The sequence below is a fragment of the Pipra filicauda genome, unplaced genomic scaffold (genome assembly GCF_003945595.2).
Source record: "Pipra filicauda isolate LSUMZ 115617 unplaced genomic scaffold, ASM394559v2 scaffold239_size1682155_pilon, whole genome shotgun sequence".
NCBI classification, from domain to species: Eukaryota; Metazoa; Chordata; class Aves; order Passeriformes; family Pipridae; genus Pipra; species Pipra filicauda.
In genome coordinates, this window is record NW_024104353.1 from 1,636,299 (window position 1) to 1,648,528 (window position 12,230).

Below are 12,230 nucleotides of genomic sequence, written 5' to 3' on the forward strand. Positions count from 1 at the left end.
CCTGCCCCGGGCGGGGCGGAGGTTGCTGTGGCCGCTCTGCCCGTGGCACAAGTCCCGTGTTCAGTTCTGGCCCAGCCCGCAGGACAGACGGACAGACGTCACCACGGACGGTGTTCGGCTCCCAGGTGTGTGTTCCTGGCAGCGCTCAGCCTTGCGCTGCCGCGGAGGCTGGGGCAAGGAGAGAAACGGGGAAAACCCCCAGGCCGGCAGGGATCCGTGAGCACCACCCAGCACGGCAGCCCAGACCCCCCAGCTCCAGGAGCAGACATATGGTCGGCGGTGCCTGTTTACCTTCCACATTACATAACGACAGTCTGCCTCTGCTTCCATCACACAGCACAATTCAATGCTAATTTGCCTTAACAGCAGCTTGACTTGTGGTCTCAGTGTTTTCATGATTTGCCTGCAAGACTTTCAGCATTTGTCCTCAACGACTGGCTCTTCAGATTATCTGCAGACTGACTTTACCAGTTGTTCTGCGCTAGAAATAAATCAATTTATCATGTTAAGGAACAAGACAGTGGCTTTCATACTCGTCAGGACTGCACTTGCATATCAGCTTTTACTACAGTCGTCTGTGTTGATGTCTTCTCCTGATTTCATTGAATCATCATAAAATGGTTTAGGGTAGAAGGGACCTTAAAGATCATCCAGTTCCAACCCCCCTGCCATGGGCAGGGACACCTCCCAGTAGACCAAGTTGCTAAAAGCCCCATCCAGCCTGGCCCTGAACACTTCCAGGGATGGGGCAGCCACAGCTTCTCTGGGCAACCTGTGCCAGTGCCTCACCACCCTCACCAAGAAGAGTTTCTTCTTAGTATCTAATGTATATCTGCTCTCTGTCAGTTTAAAGCCATTCCCCCTTGTCCTTTAAAAAGTCCCTCTTCACCTTTCTTGTAGGCTCCCTTCAAGTACTGGAAGGCCCCAGTTATGTCACCCTAAAGCCAGGCTGAACAATACCAGTTTTCTCAGCCCTTCCTTCTAGGAGAGGTGCTCTGTCCCTCTAATCATCTTGCTGGCCTCCTCCTCCAGCAGGTCAATGTCCTTCCTGTGCTGGAGATCCCAGGGCTGCAGCACTCCAGGTGGGGTCTCACCAGAGCAGAGTAGAGGGGCAGAATCCCCACCCTGCTTTGGATGCAGCCCGGGACAAATTTGGTTTTCTGGGCTCCAAGTGCACATTGCTGGATCATGTCCAGCCACTCATCCACCAGCAAAAAGAGCAGATTTAAAGAGTAGTTCCCTCACATCCTGGTTTCAAAAAATCAGGTGCTAGGACTATTCTGCCATACATACCTGGCAGCCAAGGACTTCCCAAGGCTGCAGGATGACCTCAGGACTTGCTTTGTATGGACACTGGTCAGCACAGCATAATCCCCAGCTTCCCAAAAAGTCAGGATCACAGCCACCAAGCTGCTCAGTCTGCCTGTCACTGAGCCCCTGCTCTTGCTGGTTCTTCTCCAATCTCTTTACTATGTCCCAAGGAGCTCCAAATGTCTCCCTGCAGCCTTACACTTGAAAGCACTATACTTCCTAAATGGTATCTTTTGGAGCTGACAAAAAGCACAAACAAAAGCTTTGCAGGGGTGGAAGCCCCACTGTCTCCTCTGATCCAGGTTGCTGATGCTGGACACTTCCCAGAGTTATTGTCTTTTCCTACCTCCATGCAAGATTCACTCCTGGTCCTGACAGAACCTGTCATTTGCTACAACTGAATTGAGTAAATCTTCCTGTTTCCCAGGAACTTCCCTGCAGTTTCCTTCCCTTAGCACTCTCTTTCCAGCATAATTGACCTTCCTAAGATTTCAAGGATAATGCTTTATTGATTGTGTATCATACAAAAAAATCCAGCACACAATTGTTTAAACTCAGCCTCTAATTTGAGCTCTTTCTAAAAAAAATTGTGCACATCATGCACTAACTACACGTTGCAATCTTGGCACTTTTGCTTTATCCTGCCTTCCTTCATGCCTTTCAATAGCACTTCACTACCAAAACAGCTGGTGCCAGCACTGGTCTATTTGTGAGCACAGGCCCAGCAAGGTTTTGCCAAGCACTCACAGAATCTGTTTGGCAATGCCTGTCCAGTTCCAGCTGTGTAACAACCACCTACTCAAAGGCACCAGTGTGAAAGCAGACCTGAGTGTGCAGCTACATTTAACTCATGGGGAGGCTTCAAAACTGGGTGAATTGTACTGGCATGAAACGTTTTTTTTTCTTTTCTTCCAATCACTCATTGCACCACAGCAAGAGAAGCTGTAGTATTAAAAAGTTTCACCTTTGGGACTGAATGTAGGTTTAGCTAATACTGTTCTCTTACCTGTTTTTGTAACAGAATAGGAAGCAACAAATTTCTGGTGCTCTATCTTTACTAGAAAGGAAAAATTAAATAGAAGTCATTAGCCAGCATGTGGTAACTAACACAGATCAAACATTAATGAGACAAGGCAAACAACTCCCACATGCACTGGCACACAGCTCTTCGTGAGGCGGTTTCTTCCATCCCCCACCTGAGTAACAGACAGTGCTGCAGATTTACCAGCTGAACCAACAGAACGGTTCCTGCCCAGATCCTGCTCTTCTAAGAGCATTCCCAGAGAGAGTGTTTACCATTTCATTGTCCACAGTTAGACAAGCCCTTGGATATAAGAAATTAAGGACTTAACACAGATTTTCTGAGATGCCCTTGGCATTTCCTACCCTTTTAGCTTGCCTTTTGGTGACTCACACACGCTGGACACATTAGAACATACATTGCTTGCTTATGTAAGACTCAAACTTTGTTAACTGGATAAATATTTAACAGTAAAATGCTACTGCTTGGAAAATGTCTGTTTTGTTTTCCTCTCCTTGTTTCAAGGTCTTGGATGTCTTCCTTTTTTCCATTCCCTCAGGCATTTGATTCTTAATCAAATAGTGTTAAGATGCAAAGAGTGCCCTTCTATCAGCTTGGAGGAATTTATTTATAGCCACTTGAAAACTTTCTTAATCAGTGCATAATCACGCTACAGTCTAATCAATGCATTCTACAGCAACAAAGATCCATTTAGTGCTGCAGAATTTTTATTTCACTTATTAAAGACCTCCTAGAAATTGTAAATTACTTCCTTCAAATAACCACAGTCAATATCATATAAATAAATAGCTATATAAATAAGTGTTGGCTGCATTCTGCATATTTAACAGTTGAACAACCAGTGCATGAATGCTACAATTTAGTTTCAAGTTTCTCTTGAAACCAAAATTAAATTGCCAAAGCCAGTAGATTTTCTTTGGTCTCTTCCAACCTGCCAGCCATTACACTGCTGCAGGAGTGCAGCCCCATTCAAATCTGCACAGGAAAAACATGAGTTTAAACCTGGGTGAAAAGACAGGGCTACCTTCTGTGCTGGTGTGTGTTAAACATGCAAGGATATTATGTTAAATCACACAGCCGAGGTATCCTGTCCAACTGTTACTAAGTCACTTGAGAAGTGCAGATCTTTCCATCTAAAGGCTGAGATAGACTAAGTCTGTCCATTTTATGGGAAGAGTCCAACTGCCCTTGTGACTCAAACTGCTTTTATTGTTTGCAGCCCCATCATAAGTCCTGCATTTTCCCTTAAGCAAAAATCTCAGCTGAAACTATATTTCTATAGGAACACCTGAAAGTTTTCCTCAATATTAGAAATTGGTATTTTGCTTTAGGATTTAAAATGAAGTCCTGCTGTTGTAAAGCCTGGTTTACAAGACAGCACAGTAATCCAACCCCAGGTGACAAAGCTTCCACTCCTGCAGGGATAAAAAAAAAAAAAATCTTTCCCAGTCCCCCTTTGAGAGCACACAAATGTTCAAGTGGAGTGTCTAGATCAGAGCTTTCCTGGGGGAGAGAGGTGACAGCAATGAGTAAACACTTCCAGATGATGCTGGAGCCTGTTGTTTGCTCTTTGGGGGCAGAAGAACTGACATGCCTGTGTGACTCAATGGGAATATTAACTGAGTCAACAGGCGGACATTTTAGCAACTGTTAAAACTCATAGGCACATAATTTCCATTATTTTACACACAAAGTTAGTGTATCTGTAGCAAACCCCAAAACTACTGCACAATAACAACAGGTTTGTACTGCATTTTGGGAATCCTCAGGCACATTCCTGTTGGCCTCTTGCTTAGAGGAAAGAGTCTGTTGTGCGACAGTGCTCATATATATGTATACATGACCCAGAGCCATTCAAGCCCGTAGCATCACCAAAAACAAATGAAAAATCTGCTGCACAGTCCCCTAAGCGGGGTCAGAAAGACAGCTGCTATCCATGGAAACTTGGAAGTACAAAGTGGGAGTGGAGCTTTGAAATTTCTTTAAAGCAGTCTGACAGCCACAGACCCAAGGTCAGTATCACAGATGGTGTTCATGAAAGTTACACTTTCATTTTTAAACAAAGCCCCTTGCATAGCTACTAGTTACAAACAAATCTGCACAGACAAGAACATGGCAGACTCACAAGTTGAGCTGCAAAACTAGAAAACCATTGAGTTCTGCCTAGCTCAAATACAGATACAAATGCTGCTTTGTTCCTTTAGCAGTAGGTCACATTTGATATAAGTCTCTGAAAATCAGCATAAGTGCCCTGAGTTCCAAGCAAGCCCATGTCTTGATGGAACACATACACATCTGATCCTACAGCAGTACAGGTTCATCAGTGTGAGCTGCTGCACCCCCTACTACTCCACTAGAGCATTCCTTGTGCATCCACATTACCCTTAGAAATACGAGTACTGGGAAAAAGGCAAGTTTGTTGCTCTTAAAAGACAGTAAATATAAAGCTTGAATTATATTAAAGGAAGCAACACAAATGATTGGAACAAAACAAAAAAGTGCCTTTCGATGCATTGAATTTATCTGAATTCCCCCCCCCTTTTTTTTTCTTGAACATCAAATCTTGCCCCCAGTTGAACACAAGACTGGCAGCGATTTCATGACAGTGTATCCTCATGAGATTCTACTACATTACAGCATACACACCACAATAAATTTATGGAAACTTTGTGAAATGGAAACGAAAATGAAAGTAAGTGCTCAGGGGTTGCACATTTACTGCTTGGCTGTTGCTTTCTCTACTCTGCACTTCAGAGGGAGAATAGAAAGGCAAATTACAGCTTCAGAGTGGAGTCTGACTATAGTCAGCTTTGCAATTAGAGTTTTCTAGACTAGACTTGGAACTGAGCTACAAAGAAACACAAGACTTAATTGCTACCAAATCGGTCAGGAGAGCGACAAGCTTTTACTACATCTCATAGTACAGCACAGAACAAAGGACATGTAGTAATTTTTAAAATGCTCTTTCTTCAAAGCAAGCATAGCCTTTGGAGTAAGGAAGGGATGCTGAGCAACCTGACAGAGGAAAAGTGAGATGCAGCCTGTCTGATCTGAAGAGTTCATGGCAGACTGCCTCGTGCTGAACATGCCTCCAAGAACAATTCAGAGGTACATCAAGCAGCTCACTGAACACACCCTAAACTGCTTGGCTTTCTTTTATATTGAGTACAGCTACTAGCTTTAAGCTCTCAATACAATTTCAATCCATGTAACGGTAGCATCCTGCACATAATTAGCACTCCTTAGTCCAATTACTTTGAGCAAACACGGCTGATTTTTGAGTTTCAGGGTTGTGGGACAGGGCAAATTCAGCATCTGCTTCCATATGAGAGTTGGTAATATTTCAAGTCAGTCAGGATCATCAAAAATAGAGTTTTATTTACATTTTCATATTCAAATTCAATACAAATTATGAAATATTTACAACCATTTAATTTGTACTATAACTAATAAAATGCATTGCTTTTCCCCTCCAGATTCTGAAGTTCTTTATTGCAGGCTTTAAGGCAAAGTCCTGCTAATATTAGAAACTAGTCAGAGAGACAGAGGTAAAAAAATAAAGTGCATTTGTAAGACGTCCTTAGTTACCTTTGCTGGGCAAGGCCAAGTCACTTACTATTGAGGCACCCAGTGTTCCTCCTTGACCCCATCCCAACTCCACACAGGTGGCAGACAGCTTCTCCAACCCTCTGTCACACTCACAGGACGTCAGCTCTCCCTGCAGCTTGTGCACTTGAGCAAGACAACACACAGCAACAGTGCAGCATCTTTCAGAGGCTGCATCATTTTCTGAACAAAACACAGTAGATCCTTTGGGAAGAATCTATCTTTTTATCTTCAGTTTACTCTTTCTGAAGTCATCCCACAAAGCAAGGACTCTGGCATGTTGCTGGTGCTAGAGATGGTTATAACTCCCCAAGTCACTTGAGGATCTTTCAGACTGTTTAACATTAACAAGGCTTAAAAAGTTCCTGCAGTTGTTCCCTTTACGGTACTGTGCAAGTCAGATTTGGCCTGTCAGCTTGCAGCTTTCTTTTCTTCCCCTTTAGGAATGTGTGGTTGGCAGGTTGGAGTTGAGAGGTAGAGAATCAGTTGGTTTCCTAGAGAACCAAAAGACACTGTGGACGAAATCCAGTTTTACAAGCATTAGTTCGCACTTTTCTCCTACCAAATTAGTGCACTGAAACATTAAATACAGTGTTGTTCAAAAAAACCTCGTGTGTTGTAAATAAGCATTACACCAGATCAAAAATTAATTTGTTTACAATGAAAATCCACTTGAATTAAAACAATAAACAACAAAAAAAACCCAACTCAAAACACTTCCCAGTAGAGACAGCTACAACATAAAGAATCTTCTCATTTAAACAACTCAAACCCTGAAGAGAAGCTTTGTTGAAGATGGAACTTTTGTTTTAGCGTTAGAATCTGCTGGTTTTCTTTATATTTAAGACAGCTTTATCTGAAGAGTGCTAAAACTCACGTGGGAAATGCAGTTTTAAGAAAGGCAAACCATACAATTGTGATTTGAACAAGTCTATTTATCTAAACATTGCCAACGCAGTATTTTCTGCAGCAGTCTTGCAATTTTTGGTATATATGGAATGGCAGTAGGCAGCTCCTTGCAGAAGGCTTGCACCGTGTTGCTGGGCACGTCCTTAGAGCGTGACTTCACAAACAACCCTGCCCTCAGAAGCTGGCGTTTCATCTCCCTCAAAACCTGGGTTGTCACCCTGCGAAAGGGCAGTCACAGTGGAGGGCTGGGATTCTTCATTTACAGGAGATGTGTTGTCATCTGTCCAGAACAAAACCAAGTCAAGGCAAGTTAAGAAGTGTCACAAGCCAGCTTTACTACCTTAAAGCTCACTTGATTTCCAGAAGCTCACTGCAGTGGTCCTTTCCCAGCACTTCTCCTGCAGAGTTGGAAATCCAAGGCCATGCTCCAACTACCACTCTTCTGCTGCCCCTCCTTAGTTTGTGAGCCCATTCTTGACACCAGCTGTCATTTCTAGAGATACCTGCTCAGCTCAGTAGTGCTGAGCAAGCAGAGGTTGTGTGCTCAAGCCACAGAAGGCCCTATGAGGCTATGAAATCCAACTAGGAGATTGTCAGTTCTTGTATCTTTAGAGCTGATGAAGGCATCAGGACCAACTCCTAGAGACCAGGTTCAGGATAAACTGTGGGGGCCACACTGGTTCATAGAGGATGGCCTTCTCCCTACAGATTGGCCTTGTTCAGATGATGTTCCTGTGTGTCCTTCCCACTCCAAGCAAGGATACACGAGAGCCTGAGCCATGTAACTAACTAATCCAGCATCACTCTAGTTGCCTGTAGGGATGCAATTTCAACTTCTGGTGCTTAGCTCATAGCAAGTGTCCTCTGCTCTATGGGGGTGCTGGAATAGGGCACTCCCATACACACATCACTTGCTGTATAACAACACATCAACACAGGAGGCAGGGAGCAAATCCCATTTTCCTGTCAAGTAGGCTTCCCCCAGGAAAGAGAGCATCTCTTTCACCTCTGAAAGCTTGCCCCTTACTCCTCTTCCCAACACCATGCCACAATCCAGGGGATAGCTACTTTTGTTTGTTTAGCTGGAACCTTTCCATTTTTAACACCAACAGCAACACTGAGCATGTGTTGGCAAAGTTAAGCACAAAAAAAGACATTTAGTTTGTTATTGTTCAAAAAGATTAAGTATTTGGAAAAGCAGACAGTCTTTTCAAATTAACTGAATTTCAAATTCTCTGAAAGTGTTCAAGTATGACTCAACCCTGGTAAAATCTGAAATTTAGTTGAAGTACCTGTCATCTCTCTCCTGCACCCTCTAAACTAGAGCAGGACGGACTCCCCATAAGTTTTCTGTAAATAAGTAACTACTTAAAGCAGATAGATCTGGTGGCAAAGCAACACTCACTCATCCAAATGAAATCTCCACAAAGAGATGAGGGACATCTTTGGAAAAATCTCTTTGCCCTTGACGTAGTAAGCCTCTGATTTTTTAACTACTCTTTTCACAGGTTTCATCTTTTAATTCATGCTAAGGTTGTGTTTCATTTGAAAACAAAGATCGAGTGTCAGATGAAGTGTAAAACAAAAGGGAAGATCAAGCCTTGTGAGATGTTATTACGGCAAACCCCCCTAATTCACAGCCTAAGCAACTAAGTGCAATGCAGTTCAGCAAGACAGAAGAAAAAGTAGACATACTTTCTGATGGTGCATGTGCTTCCTGAGCAGATTCCTCTGGGCCCTGTACGGAATCATATCCAGATGATGCTGTCTCACTGAGATTATCATCTTCATTAACCATAGTGACAGTGGATAGAGGTCTCTGCCCACTGGATCCTGAGGCTTGCACAGACTCAGACCGTGTTTCTACATCCATCTTTGTGGAAAAAAAAAGAGAAAATGGTTTAAGTTAAAACTTGATAGGAGGCTACATCTTTCCAGGAGACCAATACTTGCAAGGACAGAGTCCAGGGCACTTTTACCCAGAGATAAAAAAAATAAAATGGCATAAAAGTTCTGCTGTTAACCTCCAACATCCCAGGGGAAAACCAGTTATGGCCTAATTGAGTGGGAAGTTCAGACACAGCTTCTGCATTCTTCACTCATTTACTGCCCAGTACCACAAAAAGAGAGTCTTCCTTCCATTCAGTGCAGATATGACTCCCCCAGGCAAATTCTGGCACACGTTTTAGCTGGTCCGGGCAGTGTCAGGCATTGGCAAAAGCAGTTTCCCCTGGCACTTGCAGCAATGAGCAATTAAAGAACACAGAACACCTCAGAAATTCCTGATGTATCCTAGGAAATCATGTGGTTCCAGGAATGATGTCCATGCTAACACATTCACTTTTCAAGGACTCTGGGTACTGAGGAGCTGAACAGAGGTTTCAGGGACAGTATGAGCTGTTGAAGTCTGCCTGAAGCTTTGATAAACATCCTTAGCTGCAAGCACAAGAGTTAAGAGCGATTCTTCCACGCATGACAGTCAGCTTTGGCTGACGTTCTGCCCAAGGCTTTAGGTGATACCAACTCAGACCAGGTCAGCTGCAGGTTTCCCTAAAATGGACACAGCAGTCCTGCAGCATCTGGCCACTGACATGGCAACACCTGGGCTTACCACCAGTGCTCTAGAGGCAGCAAGAAATAGCTCAAGATGTGGTTACTACATCAGTGTAATGCTGACAATGGCAGCTGCCACTGTGACAGAATGCTGGCTTACCTCAACACCCAAAACTTTGAGGATGTCACATTTGCACAGAGGACACGTCCCGTGTTCCAGAAGCCAGGGGTCAATACAGGTCTTGTGGAAGACATGGCTGGTGGAAGAAGGTAGCCAACAGGTTAGGTTTCATACCAGGAAGACTGCTTATATGCCACCCGTGAAGAACTCTTTGGTAACACTGAGAATTTATTCCTTCTAGAGTGGACGACCTTATTTTGCCTCAAGTTTCAGTTGAAAGTTATAGATAGTTGATCTCTCAGCCTGTAGCTGGTTTATGCTTATTAGTATCTTGATATAACTTGCTAGAATTCAGCATTATCATTTTTGCTACACCAATCTAAAGCTTTTGTTCTTCCAAATCCATTTTCAAATACATTCCCAGCTGATAATTTAACTAAATACGATTATTGACGTCTCAGCCTCAGCTTTAAGGTTAACCTCTGTCTTGCAGATGCAGATGACTAAATAGCACTTATTTCTGTTAGAACTACATAGACAAATCATCTCACAGAGTAATGTCCTCGAGATAAACTGTACTCCCACCCATTTGCTTTGTCTATGCAATCACTGTGTATTCCAAGTGGATATTTGGCAGGCTGTGCACTCAAGAAAGTAAATATAGTTCAGCCACCACAGATGCAAATGTATGCTTCTATTAAGACATTCACTTCCACAATGGGTCTAAATTAGGCCACAGATTTAGGAGGATGACTTGAAATCCTGTAATCTGCCTGTTCCCTCAGCCTGAATAGAAACAGCAAGGCAGACAGGCACTGCTCAGTATTAATCAGCTCTATTATGAGACAAGTGCAGAGATCACCACATCCAGTGCTCAGTAGCCCATGACCCAGTAGGATCCAAGGATTCTCCAGTTCAGCCCACATCACCAGCACTTCCTTCTAGCTGCACCAACTTAATGTTTAGAGTACAACCTGAAACTTCCTGGATGCCTGACTATTTTAAGTCCTTGGATTTACCACTGGTTTTGTGTATCTGCAACTATAAATGCCTTCAGTTTGACTCTCTGGACAAGAATGCCCTTGGCAAACACCCACACCCCAGGGACTCAGATACCACCAGTGTGACTCACAGGACCATTTGATTGCTTGCTTCTTTCATAAATACAGTTAAATGCTTTCAACAAGTAAAGTCTCAGTGTTGAGGTCAACCATCAAAATCAAGCGTGTTCTTGCAGTAAATATCAGTTTATAACTCGTGTGAGAGAGAATTTAATATGACTGATACTGGCAGAGATCACCACTGGTGAAGATTACTAAGTCCATCCAGTCTTAAGCATGTGCCTCTTAGAGCTGCATTTGGGCCCGGGAGGAATGAAACATCACAAATGTATGGAAAGCAATCTTAGAGCAAAGCATAACGCAGCAAAGTTCAGAAGAAGTTACTCCACTCTTACCTCAATAAGTCATGCTTTGTTTGCAAGTTCATATCAAGATTATCAGGGTTTATAGGGAAATAATGAGAAGTCAGGTCTCCTATCAGCCAGAAGTATCTGGAGCTTGTCTGAAAGTTTCTGTACTCATGGCACCTAGTTCATTACTAAGCAAGACTACTCATGAGCATAAACGTGACAAGACAACCGATTAAGCATTCATCCATGCCTGAAAGCTTATTCAGTTTTGTTTTTTTCTAAAGTATTAAGCATTAGATCAAGGAATTTGGTTGATAACATCCTAGCAGCCCAACTTTGTGTTATCAAAACAGCTTAAGAGGTCCTACTGCTTGGGAGCAGAGAAAGCCTTTGCAAAACTGTAAAGGGAACTCCAGCTCAGATTTGACAGCATTTGACAGACAGCACCGCTCACCACACAACACCAGCTACAGATTTTGCTATTCTACAGAACTTTTTCGTACATCAAAATTTTTCCAAGTGCTTTTTGTAACCCTCCCCAAAGGTTATGAAACCTCTTCCAGTACACAATTCGTGCAATTCACATGACAGCCCTCTGATTTTTAGACGCTTGGCCAGAGCAGTCCCATTCAGCAGGCACAGGGGGAATCCCACAGAACAATTTTCCTTAAGTCCTGAAGGAGCTTAATTCCTCACCTTAGGAGCAACCCCAGCCTTTGTGCTACACTACTGGGCTTCCACAGCAGTAAGATACAACAGGGGAGAATTCTAGAAAAATAAACTGCTATAGTTCTGTTTTGGTCTCTATTTCAGAGGATGCATACAAGAAGAGAAATGGCTTCTTCTAAACTACAAAAGCCAATATGGTTTAACAAGTTTAGCAGAAGCACAACCCCCTTAGTAAGCAGTAACTTAAGGGACAAGAAATGGGCAACGTTTTGCCAGTTACCTGCAATTTAGTGGTAACACTCTTATATATCAGCAAGGGAATAAATCTTTAAAAAGCCCTGGCATGCCCTTGAGGGGCACTGTGGTCTACCAAGTGATGCCTGTCAGTCCGCTCATGGGGAAGTTATGAACACAGGCCATTGGGGCACACTAAAAGAGCATATTTACACAGTTCCTGTTGTTCAAAACATTGTTTTGACAGAGATTCAAGAATGCTTGCTGTGTAACAACTTGATTAAAGTTTGATGAGCTTTGTTAGCACAGCAGAAGGAACAGCAAGTAACAGCCATGCTTACAGATTTTGGGTAAAGGGGCAGTTTGGAAGACAA

General features: G+C 43.2%; 1 protein-coding gene across 3 annotated transcripts in view; it reads right to left on the minus strand.

Moving 5' to 3' along the window:
- Positions 1-5,705: 5,705 nt before the first annotated feature.
- Positions 5,706-12,230, minus strand: part of RNF128 (ring finger protein 128) — a 34,129-nt gene continuing 27,604 nt past the window's right edge. For 2 of the 3 annotated variants that reach the window (XM_039381732.1, XM_027716597.2), the window contains exons 5-7: positions 9,582-9,678; positions 8,564-8,741; positions 6,951-7,148 (exon numbers count right to left, since the gene is read on the minus strand). In XM_039381732.1, the coding sequence (XP_039237666.1) occupies positions 7,012-7,148; positions 8,564-8,741; positions 9,582-9,678 (412 nt within the window). In that variant the 3' untranslated portion in view covers positions 6,951-7,011. Of the gene's footprint in view, positions 7,149-8,563; positions 8,742-9,581; positions 9,679-12,230 lie in introns of all 3 variants that reach the window. The other variant, XM_027716596.2, reaches the window with a different exon arrangement.